The following is an 18,102-nucleotide window of genomic DNA, read 5'->3' as shown; positions in this document are numbered from 1 at the left end:
ATTTTTCTGGGCTCCAAAATCACTACAGATGGTGACTGCAGCCATGAAATTAAAAGACGCTTACTCCTTGGAAGGAAGGTTATGACCAACCTAGATAGCATATTCAAAAGCAGAGATATTACTTTGCCAACAAAGGTTCGTCTAGTCAAGGCTATGGTTTTTCCAGTGGTCATGTATGGATGTGAGAGTTGGACTGTGAAGAAGGCTGAGCGCCGAAGAATTGATGCTTTTGAACTGTGGTGTTGGAGAAGAGTCTTGAGAGTCCCTTGGCCTGCAAGGAGATCCAACCAGTCCATTCTGAAGGAGATCAGCCCTGGGATTTCTTTGGAAGGAATGATGCTGAAGCTGAAACTCCAGTACTTTGGCCACCTCATGCGAAGAGTTGACTCATTGGAAAAGACTCTGATGCTGGGAGGGACTGGGGGCAGGAGGAGAAGAGGACGACAGAGGATGAGATGGCTGGATGGCATCACTGACTCGATGGATGTGAGTCTGAGTGAACTCTGGGAGTTGGTGATGGACAGGGAGGCCTGGTGTGCTGCAATTCATGGCGTCGCAAAGAGTCGGACACGACTGAGCGACTGATCTGATCTGATCTGATCTTGTATGAAATGTTCCCTTGGTATCTCTAATTTTCTTGAAGAAATCTCAACTCTTTCCCATTCTGTTGTTGTCATAGGTAGATCCTTATATGTATGTTTTCTTGAAGAGATCTCTAGTCTTCTCCATTCTTTTTCCTCATATGTATGCTTTTGTTTGGAATACCTGTAAGTAAATATCCTAGGTTATAATGTATCTAATTAGACTCTTTTTTTGAAACACCTTGTTCTAGACTTCCATAATGCCACAGTTGTCTGGTTTCCATTTTACTTCATTAACCAGACATTCTCAATCTCTTTTTTCTGGACCCTCATTCCTTAGGCTCTGTTTTCTATCTTCCCATTTCTTATGATCTTTGTCAAATGCAATTCAGTCATGTAACTGCTGTGCTTAAAGTGCTTCAGAGCCCCCTGCTGCCTCTAAAGTCCAAGGTCTATATCATCGACAAAACCATACACAATTAGCTCCCTGTGTGTATCAGCTCCTACCTGTTTTCCAAAGGATCCTGGAGAGCATCTCAAGCAGACTGCCGTTTCCTTACACTGTTCCTCTGTTAACAGTTGTCTTTCCCTTCATTCCTTACCTGCCTAGTAAACTTGCTCATTTTAAAAGATAACTCCTAATGTCCCCCTTTCAGGGAAGCTTTCCCTGGTACTCTCAGGCAGAAGTAAGCCTTCCCTTCTCTTTGTTCTCTTAGCAGTTTGTTCCTTATTTGCACTCTAATAGTGATTTGTTCAGCCAACAAATATATAGTGATTGCCTGCTATGTGTTAGAAATTGTTCTAGAAATTGGGGCTAGAACAGTACACAAGATGGACAAGGTCCTTATTTTCAAGGAGTCTACATTCCAGAGGGTAGGAAAGAGAAAAAAATAAGCAAACAAACATTATTTCAGTTATAAATGGTACTATGATGAAATAAAACCAGACAGTGTGGTAATGTGATTCAGCATGTGTGTGTTGGGTGGGGGAAGTGTTGTTCGATGGGGGTGACACCTCAGATTGAGTAAGATGCTGTTTGATGTTGTTTGAACTGAGACTTGAAAGGTAAGAAGGAGCCAGCCATGTAGAGATTGGAAAGAACATTTTAAGCAGAAAGAATGGCAAGTGCAGTGGCCTTAGAGTCGATGTGTTTGGCATGTTTTAAGTGTATGTGTTTGGTTGTCAGGCAGGAACATAATGAGGAGGCGGGCAGGGAGCTGTGTGAAATCAAATCTGAGAAGTAGACAGGGCCAGATCAAAAAGGGCTTACAGGAAAGATTCGCTGATTATATTTTAAGTGTAGTAGAAGGCCATTGGAAAATGTTAAGTGAGACAGTGACCTATCAGTTTGGCTGGTATGAGAATACTAGGAGGATGAGAGGGACACCAGAGACCATTAGGGGTTGTTGCCTACTGCAAGCGAAAAGAGTTGGTGGCTTGGAATACTGTGGTATTTCAGTGTCCATGGAAAGAAATGGAGTAACTTAGAATATATTTTAGAGGTAGGCTGACAGGACTTGCTGATGGATTGAATGTGTTGGCTTTAAGGAGGGATGGAATCAAGGAAAGGACTCCTTGGCTTTTCTTGAGTAACTAGGTGGCAAGTAATGTCATTTACTGACATGTGGATGAATGGTGGTGGCGGCAGTGATGAGATCGTTCTGTGGTGGGGAGGGAATTAAAATTTATGTTTTAGATATTTTAAGTTGGATATATCTTCCCTGGTGGCTCAGAGGTTAAAGTGTCTGCCTCCAGTGCGGGAGGCCCCAGGTTCGATCCCTGGGTCGGGAAGATCCCCTGGAGAAGGAAATGGTAACCCATTCCAGTATTGTTGTCTGGAGAATCCCATGGATGGAGAAGCCTGGTAGGCTACAGTCCATGGGGTCACAAAGAGTCGGACACGACTGAGCGACTTCATTTACTTACTTACGTACTTAAGTTGGATATGCCTCTTAGGTGGCTTTCCCATGTGGCACAGTGGTAAAGAATCTGCCTGCCAGTGCAGGAGATACAAGAGATATGGGTTCAATCCATGGGTCAGGAAGATCCCCTGGAGGAGGAAATGGCAACCCAGTTCAGTATTATTGCCTGGAAAATCCCATGGACAGAAGAGCCTGGCGGGCTACAGTCCATGGGGTCACAGAGTCGGACATAGGTCAGCACAGCACACACACACACATGCCTCTTAAGGCTGCAATGTATGGACAGCAAGGAGGCAGTTGGCTACACGGCTCTGAAGGTCAGGGATTGTCTTAGTCTGTCTTAGGCTCAAACAACAAACATCTATTTCTCACAGTTGCAGAGGCTGGAAGTCTGAGATCAGGGATCTAGCATGGGTGGGTTCTGAGGTGCTCTTCCAGATTGCAGACAGCCAGTTTCTCCTAAATCCTTAACATGGTGGAAAGCGAGCAAGGGAGCTCTCTAATATCTTCTTTTAAAGGCAGTAATTAGACTCTACCCTTGTGACCTCATTACCTCCCAAAGGTCCCACCTCCAACTACCATCCCATTGGGAGTTGATTTCAAAATAGGAATTTTGGAGGGACATAAGCAATCAGTCTATAACAGGAATAGTGATAGGTAATTTCAGGAATCGCGAACTTACTGATTGTATTTTAAAGCTATGAGGCTGAGTAAAATAACCTAGGGTTTGTGTATGGATGGAGAGAAAAGAGGGCTGAGGGTAGTACATTGGATACTGCAGCCTTCGGAGAATGAGAGGCTGGGTGGTAAGAGGGAGTCATAGAAGATGATAGAAGGAAGGAGTATCAATACTATCGTGCTTCTTAGAGTTACAGTATAATAAAGGCACACATGTGATCACTGGATTTGACTCCCTGGAAGTCACTGTGATAATGGTAAGAGCACCTTTATGGCATTTCAGGGGCCATAAGGTGGAATTTCACTCATTCCTTTAACTACTTACATATTTGTCTCCTCCTCTAGACCATATGCTAGCTAGTCCTTTTTATTTCTAGGGTTCAGCATATATAGTAGATGGTATATAAATATTTGCCTACATGTTTTGTTTTTACAGTGCAGTTTAAAGAATAATATACAGTTTAACCCTTATTTAGGATGCTTTTGGACTGCCCCTTCTCACCAGTTTTTATCAGCTCAGCCATAAGCTTGAGAATGATAAATTAAAGGAAACGTGATGAGAGAGGCAAATCCATTTTAATAGAGGTTCACAGTGTATCCTGAAGCCATCATGCTGTATGAAAAAGGGTCTTGCTTTGGATTTAGAAGGCTAGCCTCACGCTGCAACCCCACTGCTAGGCCTCGTGAAGGTGTCGGAAGCAAGTTCTCTATGCTGCCTTGATTGCAGTGTCTCAACTGTCATATATGAATAACATTAACAGATTCCTCTTTCAGGATTTTTGTGAGTGGCAAATGAGCTAATGCCCAGGAGAGTTCTTTGTAAGTAAAAAGATACTCTGTAAATGCTATTTTTGTAAAAGTAATTGGATTATCCATTTCATTACTGACTTCTAAAGTAGATTAGATCAGAGTGTCATAAAATTCATATTTAGGCAGTGGCGTATGAATGGCAACAAGTTGGGAGAGGACACAGATCACTAGAAAATGGTTGTTTTCCTGAAATATATAGGAAATTAATGTCTTTTGACTTTGTTCGCTTATCTCTCCCAGATAAATTTAATCATTCTGTTACAGTCAAAGAGTAGAGTCTTCTACTTTAAGATGTAATAAGCAAGTCTACCTACTATTTACCCCACTGTTGCATATCTCTGAAAGAATAACATGTATTTTTTTCTTTTTTAGTAAATATGTTAAATCAATTTGATACATCTTCCTCACAGTAATTACTCATTTCATTTTACTTCTAGGGTAAAAATCATGGTAAGAAACTTCGAAATTACTATGCAGCCAATAGCTGTCCTCCTCCTGCCAGAATGAGCAATGCAGTGGAAGCTGTGGCTGCTCCAGCTGTTTCAGTCCCTCCGCAGGTAAGACTGGAGTGTCGGGGTGGGAGCTGTCCCGTGCACAGGTGGTCATGGATGAAGTTTGTCATCTGTGTGTCCATCAAGGTACAGCTGAGCCAGTACTCCTAAAACGCCCTTCTTGGTGCTTTTAGCTCATTGATAACTGGATTTAATGCAAAAATTCATGAATCTGAAGACTTCTCATTGGATTTTGTTATGGTTCATGAAGTGATGAAACAAAATTATTTCATGAGGCTTTCTGTATGCGTATTTGAAAATTCTAGGTTAAATGGTCCTGAATGTCTACATAAAGCCCTGAATGAAAAGAAAGATTTTTAAACATTTATCTCGATTGTGATCAATCCTACTGACTTTATTTTTTTTTTAAGATTTTTTTTTATGTGGACCGTTTTTTAAAGTTTTTATTGAACTTGTTGCAATATTGCTTCTGTTTTATGAATTTTTTTGGCTATGAGGCATGTCAGATCTTAGCTTCCCAACCAGGGATCAAGCTTGTGCTTCCTATATTGGAAGGCAAAGTCTTAACCACTGGACCACCAGAAAAGTTCCCCCATTGACTTTATATATGCCTTCCAGCAAGATCAGTTTCTTGAAGCTGCCCCTTTCTTCTGTACAGAGAGCCTGTATACACTCTTCCTGGACTTTGGTATCATGACCCACACTTGAGAGCCAAGTTCCATTTACTCTTTGGGAGACAGGTGTTTGAGGCAAGATATTCCTGTATTTTAGTATTTTCTGCAATATGGATTCTAATCTATCTTTGAAGTATTATTTTTTTTATAGGTCATAAATGTGTGTGCTCAGTGCTCAGTCTTTCAATTGTATCTGAGTCTTTGAGACCTCATGGATTATAGCCCACCAGGCCCCTCTGTCTATGGCATTTTCCAGGCAAGAGTACTGGAATGGGTTGCCATTTCCTTCTCCAGGGGATCTTCCCAACCCAGGGATTGAACCCATTGAACCCTGGATTGGCAGGCAGGTTCTTTACCACTGAGCCATCAGGGAAGCCCCTTAGGTCATAAATAATAATAATAATTAATAATCACTTTGATGCCAGGTACTCTGCTAAGCACTTTTCAGACAGTACTTCATTCAGCCCCGGGACGAGAGTGAGATGAGGGATGTACTTGACTTAGGCACAGAATTTAAGAGGGAGCTAAAATACTCAGTTATCAAGATAAATAATATATTTTTAAAATGCAAAATTAATGTGAAAAAGTCAGTAGTGAACAAAATGGCAAAAACTTAAAGATAGGATAAGTGTTATTGATTTTCCTTTTGCCTTAGGCTGCAATATGGTTTGGCATGACACTGTTGCTGATCCTGTCTTTATTTAAAATTTTGATATTTTGTTTCTCATTGATTTTGTTGGCTGTATGGCAGTTTTTTGATTTGTGAAAATATTCCACTAAGTATTTTTTCATCCTGATTGCTAAGTTTTCTAATGCTTCCTTATATTGGGTGCCCATGGCTCCTTCCTTGCCTCCTTCTTGGCCTGGGTCCTAACTTCATTTAATGCTTGCAACAACTCAGAGGTATTGACTTATTTCTCAATGTGTGCTCCATGGGCCAGCAGCATCGGTCTCACTTGGAGGTTTATTATAAGCCCAGGGAAGCCAGATAACTTGTTTGTGGTGGTACAAATTTTGTAAAGTGGGGCAATGATTTTTCTTGACCTTATACCTCTACTCCTAAACACCATGGTATAATTTTACTTTTCTGATTGTCAGTCCTTATGATGTGGATAGCAGTATCTACTGTTCTATCCTCCTGAATTTGTGCGGTAAATGAGATACGTTAAAAACAGAATCAGAGGACAGCAGAATACGCAGAGAGATCTTCAGGCTGAGGAGTTTTCCCAGTGCCAGTTCTTGAAGGCTGCTCGAGAATTGGATGGCTCCTTCCTGTTAGAGACTGTTTTCAGCTGGTTCCACCCCTCTGGGCAAACAACCATGGGCTTTTTTCATAGTACAAATCTTTATGATTTTTGAGCACAGTTATCCTGTCCCCAGAAAATCTTCTCTTCCAGGTGAAACAATGCTGTTTGCTTCAGCTGGTCCTGATATGACACACTTTCCAGATTCTTTATTGCATATTTGATTCTTTAGCCAAAATCTAGTTTGGCGTGTTTTGTTAACCCAGCAGTAGTTAACTGAGTGCATACTATTTTCCAGGGATTGTGTTAGGTTTCCCTTAACTGTTTCCCAGCCTGAATACAGTTGTCTGGACCTGCTGGTTATTTCCCCCAAATTATACTGTATCTGTGGGTTTCCCTGATGACTCAGATGGTAAAGAATCTGCCTGCAAAGCAGGAGACCAGGGTTTGATCCCTGGGTCAGGAAGATCCCCTGGAAAAGGGAACGGTACCCACTCCAGTATTCTTGCCTGGAGAATTCCATCAACAGAGGAGCCTGGCAAACTACAGTCCGTAGAGTCCCAAAGAATTGGACACAACTGAGCAACACACACACACTCTCTTTCTCTGTCTCTCTGTCTCTCTCTCTCTCTGTCTGTCTCTCTCTCTCTCTCTCTCTGTATATGTTAGCTGCTCAGTCGGGTCTGACTCTTTGCAACCCCAGGGACTGTAGCCCGCCAGGCTCCTCTGTCCATGAAATTCTCCAGGCAAGAATACTGGAGTGGGTTGCCAGTTCCTGCTCCTACACATACTATATCTGTAGCTAATTTATAGACTCTGAGGATAGAGGTTTAGTTTTTATACATATCTGTGTGTCACTTTTGTATTAAGTTGCAAGCCCTATAAATAGTAGGCATTTAGTACATGCTTGTTAATGGATTCTGGGAAGACTTTTTCTCTCTGGTAATGTGAGTTTAGACCTTACCTGTGCTACCTAAATCTTCCTTGCTGGGTTTTTAAACTTCTTTTCTGAAATTTCTTCAATGAAAATAGCAATGAGTCATTCATCAGCTTGGTACACAGGTGATTGTAATGCAAAACCACAATTAAGTGTCTCCCAGTCTTTTCCTCTTTCTTTCTGAAACGAACAATTTCCTGTCCTTATAAAGCTGAGTGCTTATGGTCATGCCATAACGGGTTATTTTTCAGCTCTTAGAAGGAAGGAACTTTGAGAAGAGAACAGAGTCCACACTTTAAAACCTTGTTTGTTGTGTCTTTGCTGTCAGATGGGCTCCTTTAAGCCTGGAGGCAGAGTGATCCTGGCCACAGAAAACGATTACTGTAAGCTCTGTGATGCCTCCTTCAGTTCTCCGGCTGTGGCCCAGGCTCACTATCAAGGCAAGAATCATGCCAAGAGGCTGCGGCTGGCGGAAGCTCAGAGTAACTCATTCTCGTAGGTATTGCCGTTTTCTCTTAGGCCAGAGTGTTATGTGAGACTCACTGTCTCTAGAGAAAAAGAGTTGAAAGGGAGCCTTGTTTAGAAGTCTCACTCTTTTAAAATGTCTCTTCTCCAGAGACTCCTCAGAGGTCGGTCAACGGCGGACCCGAAAAGAAGGGAATGAATATAAGATGATGCCTAATAGGAGAAATATGTATGCAGTACAGAATAATTCAGGTATTCTGTGGCTTTTCACATGCCTTGGCTATGGTTTGCAAATGGTGTCCACTATTTTTATTTCCTTTAGTGGTAATAGATAGCCCTGAGAATTTGGGATTAGCTTTCGTTTTGTGGAATAGGTCTAGTGGCTTTTCAAGCTGTTTATTTCAGGTCTTATTTATTTATTTCCTATTTAGTGTATTATTTATTTTGATTTTATTTAATTTTTTTTACATCAAGAACATGACTTTATTTCAAAGAACCAAGAATAAGAAATGAGTTAAATGGAAAGGTGATACATCCTTGGGTTCTAAGACCCAAAATGCAACTTTTAAAAAAGTTGAAGTATACTTGATTTACAAGAATTTCACATAACCGAGTCTGTGTTTTAAAGTGTCTTATCGTAGTGCCTTTATGTTACTTATGGTATTTGCCAGCTGAAATATTTAAATGTAGTATAAAAACGAAATATTTGGTTTCAGGCTGCACCACATTAAATCTTCAGTTATTAGGGAAAATAAAAATGGTAGCAGTGGTGTTTAACCAGGGGAGTGACTCAGATTATCTGGGGAATTTTTTATAAAATACACATAGTTGAACCATGACTTAGAGATTTTCAGTCAGTAAATTTAGAGTGGGACTCAGACGTGTGTGTGTTTTGCAAATGCTTCCTCAGTGATTGATACATACTTTTAGTTCACAATTACTAGTTGATAGGAATATTTTCTGCATTTTCTGATCATCTTCAGTAGGGAGAGTAGTCCTTCATCCTTTCCCTACCCCAGCCTCCAGTGCACATACATATGAGCAGAGGTCAATCATGTAAACAGTAAAACAAACAACAAATTGATTGGAAAGGCAAAAGAAGCATAGAAAAAGGGGACATATAGAACACAATGTAATAAGTCTCATGAAAGTCTGAAACATTTATCATTGTTGCAATAAATGTAAACTTAAAGTCCCAGTGAAAAGAAAATTGTAAGATTAGATAGAACATATTAAGTTGAAATGAAGGAAGCCAGAATAGCTGTCTTAGCATTAGATTAAAAAAAAAAAAGAAAACAAAAACCTTTAGGACAGAAGACCATTTAGATTTATGTTCTTGGATCAGAGTACAAGTAAATGAGATGTCAATAATATTAAAAACACAACATTTTTATGTGTTTGGACGTTTTTAAACATTTCTAAATAACTCTCTCACCAAAGAAAAAATCATACTGGTGATTGAACATTCTTAGAATCAAATTGTAATAAAAATGTATCAAAATTTGTAGCATGTAGTCTAAGTAACATTTTGAGAAAAGCCTTAAATGTTTATTATTATAGTAGGAAAGCAGAAAAGTATTGAGCTAATGGTCCAACTTAAGTCAGTTATATAAAAAAGAAAATAAAATTATCAATAATTCCATCAACATTTTTGTGTATATTACTTCTGTTAAAATGGACATGTGATCATATTTTGTGATATTCTTGTTCAGTGTAATGGCATATTATAATCAAATATTGTAATTATAGAGTTTTCTATAGCATTGTTTTTAGTGACTGTTTAGTTTTTCATTACATTCATTACTATGATTTTTTTGAATTTAAATTTATTTATTTTAATTGGAGGCTAATTACTTTACAATATTGTATTGGTTTTGCCATACATCAACATGAATCTTCCACGGGTGTACACGTGTTCCCCATCCTGAACCCCCTCCCACCTCCCTCCCCATACCATCCCTCTGGGTCATCCCAGTGCACCAGCCCCAAGCATCCAGTATCATGCATCGAACCTGGACTGGCGGTTCGTTTCTTATATGATATTATACATATTATACATGAGTTGTATGTTTGGATCTTTCCTTTATCCTTACCCTCCCCCAAAAAACTTTTATAAACTCTAGTTAAATAAATGTCCTCATTGATAAATCTCTATGCAAAAATTATCAACATTTTCTTAGTGAAATTCTTAGAAGTAGAATTTTTGAATTAAAGTATTAGCATAATGATATAACTTTTGATATAATGCTTATAAATGAAAGTATTTCTAAAATTATATTCACTTTTTAAAGACATTGCCATTTAGAGTTTGGGTTTGCTCCACAGTAACATTTCTGACAATAGTTGGAAGAGTCATTTTAGCTTTTTAGACTGAACCTGTATAAAATTGTAATTTAAAAAAACCTGTTAACTTACCATTTTTTTCAAACTAGGAATCTGTGAATTTTATACTTTGAGGTTAGAATTACAAATTACAGTGGTAATTGGTCAGACCATCATTCGCTTAGTGAGTATTTTGAAGTGAATATATTACTTTTGTCTCTTTGTTTCAGCAGGTCCTTACTTCAATCCCCGCTCTCGGCAGAGAATTCCACGTGATCTGGCCATGTGTGTTACTCCAAGCGGCCAGTTTTACTGCTCCATGTGTAATGTCGGGGCTGGCGAAGAGGTGGAATTCCGGCAGCATTTAGAGAGCAAGCAACATAAAAGCAAGGTGTCTGAACAGCGGTACAGGAATGAGATGGAGAATCTGGGCTACGTATAGGGATTGTCATATTCAGATAGAGCAGCTTGTCCTGCCTGTTGCTCGCCTTATGTCAACATGCCCTGCTTTGTGGTTCTTTTGATATGAGTACATTCCTCTGCTTAATGTTTATACATATAACCTGCAGTGGTACCATAAGGTGTCAGAATTGGGGAAGGAAGAGAATGTGCTTAAGTCATGATGCTTTTTCAGGTCAGTTGTGTTGAGCTGCTTTAAGCCTGTGACCTACCTACCCCATGAGACATACCTTTTTATCTTGACCAAGTTCTGGTCAACTAGTAGCCTGACCACATAGAGCTTTAACTATTTAAAAACTTCATATTCTTTTACAGTGTTAGTGTTATGTATTGTTAAATAATTTTATCGAGTTTTTGCTTCAGATCACAGTAAAAGCAGGTAAGCAAAGATTTTAGTTTCCTAAGGTTTCTTTGGAACTACCATCTCAACTCAATGAATTGTCAGTAGGAAATACTATGGAAACTGCATTAGAATCTTGCCCAGAACAGTGTTTTCTGTTTATCATGTCCCTTCCTTATTGAAATGCAGGTTTTCTTGGATTCAGACACTTCTAATGTGTTTGTGTACTTCCAGATAGCGAAACTTGATTTTCAGTTGTGAATTTCGCACATTTAAATTCACCTTCTTTTCTCCTCTTTTTTTCTCCTCCAGTTGAATTAGCTTATCCAATTAGCTCATTTTCATGTCCCAGAACGGTGTTGTAGGTTTTCCAAGCCCCATATTTGAATATCCAATAAGTTTAGGATAGATGTGATTTTTTTAAATATATTTTTTTCAGCTGGAATGGGAAATGAAATGTGTTTGATTTTTCAACTTAGAGTTACTTCATGATGATAACATGCACTTATGTGATGGTCTCAACCGTAAGTTCAGAACCCTTGATATTTGTTTTGATAGACTTTTTAGATAGACAGATCCTTAAATTTTACTCACATTCTTCTTTGTCTTGCTAATTTGTAGACTGTCCTGAAAAATATCACTACTTTACTATTTCCAAGAAAGAAAAGAATTTTTTTAAAACAGTTAATCAAATTTTAGTAGCATTTCCAATAGAAAAATACCTGAACTTTGGCATTATTCTTTATCATTCAGCTTCTTTGAAAATATAGATTAATAAAAATATAGATTACTTTCATATCTGATAATTAGAACAGTATTATTATTTTTGCTTTTTGTTTTTAAAATGAGAAGCTCTAGTATTTTGTCTAGATTAACCAATGGAGGATTCTATGAACTTTCACTAACTGTATTTTACTTATTTACTATATTTACATGGATAAGATGGGTGCTCATCCATACTCCTTTTGAAAGGCCATGTTCATAGAAGTTTATATTGAGCAATATCTTTGCACTATGGTAAATTCACTTTTGATTGCTTATATTACTAATTAAAAATAAAACTCCTATTTTTCCTTAAAAATTCTATCGGCAAAAAGATAAGGAGAAGGAAAATTATAATCATCATTCCATTCCTTTAGTACTGCTGAACAATTTTTGAATTATCTAGACCCATATTTAAAATTAAGTTTTGTGATACTGGTACACTCTCTGGTACACTCTCAAGTTACCCTTCTGTCATGGTTTTTTAATTCTAAAAGTAGAATTACTTAGAAGTTTTATTTTCTCCCAGGAGCAGAAGAATGAAATAATGTTCTGTTGAAGTTCTATCGAGACCTGTGAATCAGTATAATAACACTTTTTGCAGTAAGCTATGAAGTATAATTGATTATTTTAGAGCAATTTAGAGCTTCTCTTACTGATTAGTAGGTTACTCATTTTGCTGCTAAGTGTAATTTTTTGGTAGATTTTAATATGACAGTGCTGGCCACATGGTTCTACGATTATTTAAAAATTCTTTTTTCCCCTCTCTGTGTGTGACTACATATATGTATACACATGTATATGTATGTGTGTGTATGTATGTATGTAGTTGTATAAGTACACACACATATATAAATCTATGTATGTATAGTTTTATGTGATTCCATAGAGAAGATTTCATTGAATCCTTAGATAACAGTAAAAGATTGTGGATAAGAATTTACATTTTATACAAGTGGCATTCATCCACTTTCAGTTTTTTCTTTGCAGATAAAATTAATGGAATGATCTTCTCTACTGTCCCCACTTAACAATTTCGTTTTATATATGTAATAGCAGTGGACTTAAGGCCTTGGTGTTTTTCCTGGCCTTGCATATTCAGGTTTCTAGTCTCTCAGTGCTCTTAATGGATGTTATGAATGCATAAACGCATTTTCTTTTAAAGAAAAAAGTTAGATTTATAGTGTTATTTCTTACTTGTTCTATTTCTTTGCACTAAACAAGACTGATGTTTGCTTTATATGACACCTTAGAAACCATATTGCCTACAATAGCTGGGTTTGCTCCTTACTTTCCAAACTCTAGCAGTTGATAAATAACTTCCATGTTTATAAAGGTTACATACACATCCAAAAAAAGAATCACAAATCTCTATGACAGTGGGTTGTGTTTTGGGCTTGTTACCTTGCAACATTCTCCTTGTTCCATAGGTGAAACAGATGGTGACAGAGGTGTCAGAAAGGAAATGCATAGGTAAATACACCTCTGCATGCTACAGTTTCTCATGCTCATGCATTCCTTATGGACAGTGTTGTTGTTTTCCTGTCAAAGAAGGCTGTTAGTACTGCACTCAGTGGTATGTGATCTCTGTCAGTTTCGTTTAGTAAAATCAGGTCCTGCTCTGTAATATCCTTTAGAATTTGCACCCTGTGCTCCCCAGGAATCACATTAATATCTTTTTACGTACTGTATACAAGGATGGACAGAGGCCTAACCGATGGAAAACCTTTAGTCAAATAAGTAGATTCTAGTTCTAGATCTACAAGAAGAACGCAGAGCATCAAAGTCTCTTCTCTGTGAATATCTTCATGTACTTTGTCATTCAGAAATCAATGTTGAAGATAACAATTAGAAACTCTTCTAAAATATCGAGGGCAAGAAGATGTAAAGGAAAAATTTTGGTGTTCCGATTAAAAGATTAGATTGCTTATGTCTTCGAAGTGTTTTTTCAAAAATACTCAGTTACAGAGCTGAGTGTGCCATGTGATCCTTCCAACTCCACATTGAACAGAAAATGTTTTGTTGGTTTTGTCTTTGTATGTCCTGTATTATAACTTGTAAATATGTGCATGTTGTTTATGACGTGTGTCTATTTGTCTCTTATTGCACTGAAATCTGCAAGGTGAATAACTGTCCTATACCATTTGCAAAAACTTCCTCCAACTCTTCCTCACTGTTGCCCCTTCTCCTTAGTTGATAAACTTAGAAAACCATTTAGAATTTTTTGAAACCCTGAGATTGAATGAAAAATCAATCATGGCTGTCTGAGATCATCTCCATGTCCCTCTAACTTAAACAGCTGAAAGGAAAGCATGAGATCTTCCACCTTATTTTATAGAGCTGTTCTACAATACTGGTGTGCTTGCTTGTATCTATACTTTGAACTAGGATTAAAGATACATATATATACACGTGTATGTGTATATACATATATATTGTGTATCTGATTAAATCTTCATATGTAGATAGACTCGAAGGATTAATGGTGGTTTTAATGATTCCCTCACTCCTGAATCAGCAGGGACTATGAACAACGACAGTTGGAGGACTGTTCAGTGACCCATGTAAAACGAGTCTCGCTTGTGTCAGGGGAGACATGTAACTGTTCTGCATAATGCCCTCTACAGAGAGGCCTAAGAGTGATGGATTTGGAACCTAATCTGTTTTGTTTCCTCAGTGTCAGAACACAGGCTGGAAGGACCTTTTAAAAACTTGGTAGGGCATATACGAAAGACAACAGAGCTACTTTAGAAGTAGAGAAATGTTTTGTCAGTATAGGTAAAAGTTTAATGCAGGCTTTTGAACAGATACTTTAAAAAGATTCCATCTTGCTGGCTTTTCTTTTTTCAACCAGCCAAATCACCATTTAGATGTTTCATGCATCATAAAGGATGTCTTGTTGCTTTAATTTTTTTGGTGGTGGACCCCTGTCATTGTGAGCTATCACTGTCAGTCTTACTAAATGGACAAATAGCTGTGTAAATAGCTTCTCATACGACATTTCTACTCATAGCTGTTTGACTTTGTCTTGCCGCTATGAATGGGAGGATCATTTATCAACTCCCCTTCTGGGTAGCTACCAAAAAAATACTGGCTTATGGTCCCATGTGACCCTGTCTTTGTTAAGCCCAGATTATGAGTGCCTTTAGCAAGTTTTAGCATTTCACAGAAAGAAAAGATGATAGAATTATTGCCATTAGTCACAATGCATAAAATAGGAGCTTGGAATAACAAAGCTTTGTGTGAATTCTATGTTTTACATCTTTTTTTTTTATTCATGCAATCTCAATTTGATATTGAGTAAAACTATGTGATAATTAATCAGGAACCATACATCCTGAAAATGAATCCAGTTGTCCAAGGCTGGCAACGGTCATTGATTTTTTTTTTTCCACTTTGATCTGCATTGTATTTATATGTAGTGATCGATAGTGTGATGGATTGGGAAGAGCTTGATATTGATGTTTGGAAAAACTTTATTTCAGTGTCATTTTCAAATACTGTCTTATCTAATACTGTAGAGAGGATAGAATTATGTATTTGCACATGAACTGAAGACTGTCATGCATAATACTTATTCATTGTGCTGTTATGGTTCATCTCTACATTTAAAACAGGTATCTTCACAAATCAGGTTCAAGATGTTTTAAAGTAAAATTTTCCTTACTTCAATGAATTTAAAATTCTAAATTGCCTGTACTCTTTGAGTCTCTAAAATGCACTGCTAAATTAATTTTACTGCAGAAATACTAACATTTTTCTTGACAGTTTATTATGAGAAATTTTAAATGTACCTTAAACTTAATGAATTTTACAGTATATTAGCACTAGATTCTACTATTAACATTTTCGAGTACTTATATTACCATATATTTGTCTGTCCCTCTGTTTATCCGTTGAACAATGGAGTTTTAAAAATATATACATTTTAGTGTAAATTTCAGATACTTGCCTAAACAATTCAGCATAGGCATAATTAGTTATAGTTTAATATCTGTTTACATATTAACATCTTTTAACAAGCAGTGTATGAAGTTGATAACCTGAGCCAGTTAACATATGTCTTTTTCTCCTGTGGACTTTAGCCTTCTTGTTTCTGTTTTTGTATATGCTTAGAGTGAGGGAAGACAACTCCTTTTCAAACTGAAGTTTTTTTGGTGTTGGTCATTTTAATGCTTAATTGTCATTCATTTTAAAGCTTCGTGTTAAGAATTTTTTCTTTATCCCTCTTTTTTGATGTATGTTTGCTCAACTATGCAGCTTCTTTAGAAAACTGTAAATTACTGGTTGGGGTTTATTAAATCAGCTTATACCTCATTTCAATCTGCGGCTGCGTTTTTCTCCTGGTATCATTTCTCGCTTTACTACTTTCACCTGTTCTACCAGAGAATAGAGCGGCATAAAGGGTCAGCCCCACAGACGATTAGCTGTTTAAAACAACTCTAGAAGAACAGATGGAGTAGTTTAGAAAGTTGAAACCATTCGTTTATCTAAAGCCTTTGAATTCCCTGAGAATTGTAACTGCCCATGCTTTCTCTTAGCCATAATTAGCAGGATTAAAAATGATTGTACTGTACAATGAGTTGTTGAAATTGTAAGCCTTAGTAACCATCTTTAGCTTTACTCTAGTACTGTTTAGGAAAAAATTATTGACATATGCCTTTATTTTTATGCCAATTATTTTGTGGACAAAATCAGAAGAATTTAAGTGACTTGTTGCAGATTATGAAGATTCAGTGGGTAAGTCAGAACTGAAATTTTGATATCCTGGATTCATATTCTTGTGCTCTTTGATAAAATTCATGGCTTTCAAAATAAACACTCCCTTTAGGGCGCTTAAAATGAAACTATGTATTTTTACTAATTAGACTTTCATTTTTTTGGACATTTTACAGTTCTTTGAACTTAAAAGATTTTTCCATGGTCATAGTTTCTCATTAAGTCAATGCAACTGCTAAAAATCTCACTTTGCTGTTAAATACTAATAATACAGGTTTTATCAGATTTCCTTTCACATTTACATAACCTTCATGATTTACTCATAACTCTTTCTGTGTAAGTGCTTAAGTGACCCCCTCACTAGTGAAAATAAATGTTCTATATCACTGATTATATGTATATTCTCTATATGATATATTTTTTTAAGGAAAAGAAACCCCATATGTCCGGATGAACAATATTATCCTAGTGCAAAGCACATATAAAGTGGCTTGTTCTATTCTGAAAATCTGGCATTTACAGGAACAAAACTTTTAGAGTGGCTGGTCATTGTTTTACCTTCTTTTGGTACTTGAGCATCTTTCTGTGGTTTTGTAAATGTGTGTCATTTTGTAAGAATTTCTTGTTGATTCTGTGTTAATTGGTGTCCACCTTGTGATATCCTCAGCTGACCATAGTAATTTAGTCTGGGTATGGGGTGTCTGCTTTGAAATGCCTTACTAGAGTGTGGCAGACTCTGCTCTAAAGCATTCCGTGTGTCTGCTAAGACAATAAGTTGCCTCTCTCTGATGTATGCTCTAGATCCAGAAGCAAAACTAATTTTGCTTTCACTGTTAATGTTGCATTTTAGCTCATTGTTTTAAATTAGAGAATAAAATCGTGGAGCCAAGGGAAACTTTATAACCCTTCATTTAATGGCATGGCAAACTTTTAAAATTGCTTTTACTGTTTCCCTAGAATGATGTTTCTGATAAAGGATATAGCTGAAAAATGCCTGCCAGAACTGTATGAAATTGGGTTTGTTTCCTACAATTTCCCCTAAATGTCATACAGGGATTTAACATCTGTGTATGCTGTTGGGGCTTTGTGCCAGTCATCACTTTGGAAATCTGTGTTCTGAGGCTACATAAATGACAAAAATGTCTTGGGATTGAAGCCAATCAACTGTGAACTGTGAAATTGAAATTGCTCTTTTGGTTTTATTTTCTTAAGCATATTGCATAGAGAATCCTGAAAGTTATTTAAAATTTACACTGCTTCTGTTGATGGCTCATTTTGGCTGTGTATCCTCATTTATGTACTGATTTCTGATAAAGGCTTGACGTTATTATAGCAGTCATTTTGTGTTCAACTTAATAAAAGAGTTTCTGAGTCTTGTCTGCAAATCATTTGGTTGTGAGTTGGGGATCAAAGAAAGAAGGTGCATCGTCAGCACTGAGGTGCTGAGGTGTTATTTTTGATGCAGATGGTTGATGGCTGAGGATTCACCTTTTATCCATCTGCATGTAATTTGCCACCTGCTTCTAGAACTCATGGGGCTTCCGCAGTGGCTCTGTGGTAAAGGGTATGCCTCCAATGCAAGAGACTTGCAGGAGACGCTGTTTGATCCCTGGGTTGGGAAGATTCCCTGGAGAAGGAAGTGTCAGTCCACTCCAGTATTCTTGCCTGAGAAATCCC

General features: G+C 37.4%; 1 protein-coding gene across 2 annotated transcripts in view; it reads left to right on the top strand.

Moving 5' to 3' along the window:
- The window catches only part of ZMAT3 (zinc finger, matrin-type 3), a 38,945-nt gene extending 21,135 nt beyond the window's left edge, over positions 1-17,810 (top strand). The window contains exons 3-6 of one of the 2 annotated variants that reach the window (XM_010855609.1): positions 4,429-4,548; positions 7,687-7,853; positions 7,975-8,075; positions 10,379-17,810. In XM_010855609.1, the coding sequence (XP_010853911.1) occupies positions 4,429-4,548; positions 7,687-7,853; positions 7,975-8,075; positions 10,379-10,587 (597 nt within the window). In that variant the 3' untranslated portion in view covers positions 10,588-17,810. Of the gene's footprint in view, positions 1-4,428; positions 4,549-7,686; positions 7,854-7,974; positions 8,076-10,375 lie in introns of both variants that reach the window. The other variant, XM_010855608.1, reaches the window with a different exon arrangement.
- The last annotated feature ends 292 nt before the right edge of the window (positions 17,811-18,102 follow it).

This window comes from Bison bison, unplaced genomic scaffold (genome assembly GCF_000754665.1).
Source record: "Bison bison bison isolate TAMUID 2011002044 unplaced genomic scaffold, Bison_UMD1.0 scf7180017864367, whole genome shotgun sequence".
NCBI lineage: Eukaryota > Metazoa > Chordata > Mammalia > Artiodactyla > Bovidae > Bison > Bison bison.
Note: the sequence above shows the minus strand (reverse complement) of the source record. Positions and strands in the feature narration are given on the sequence as shown.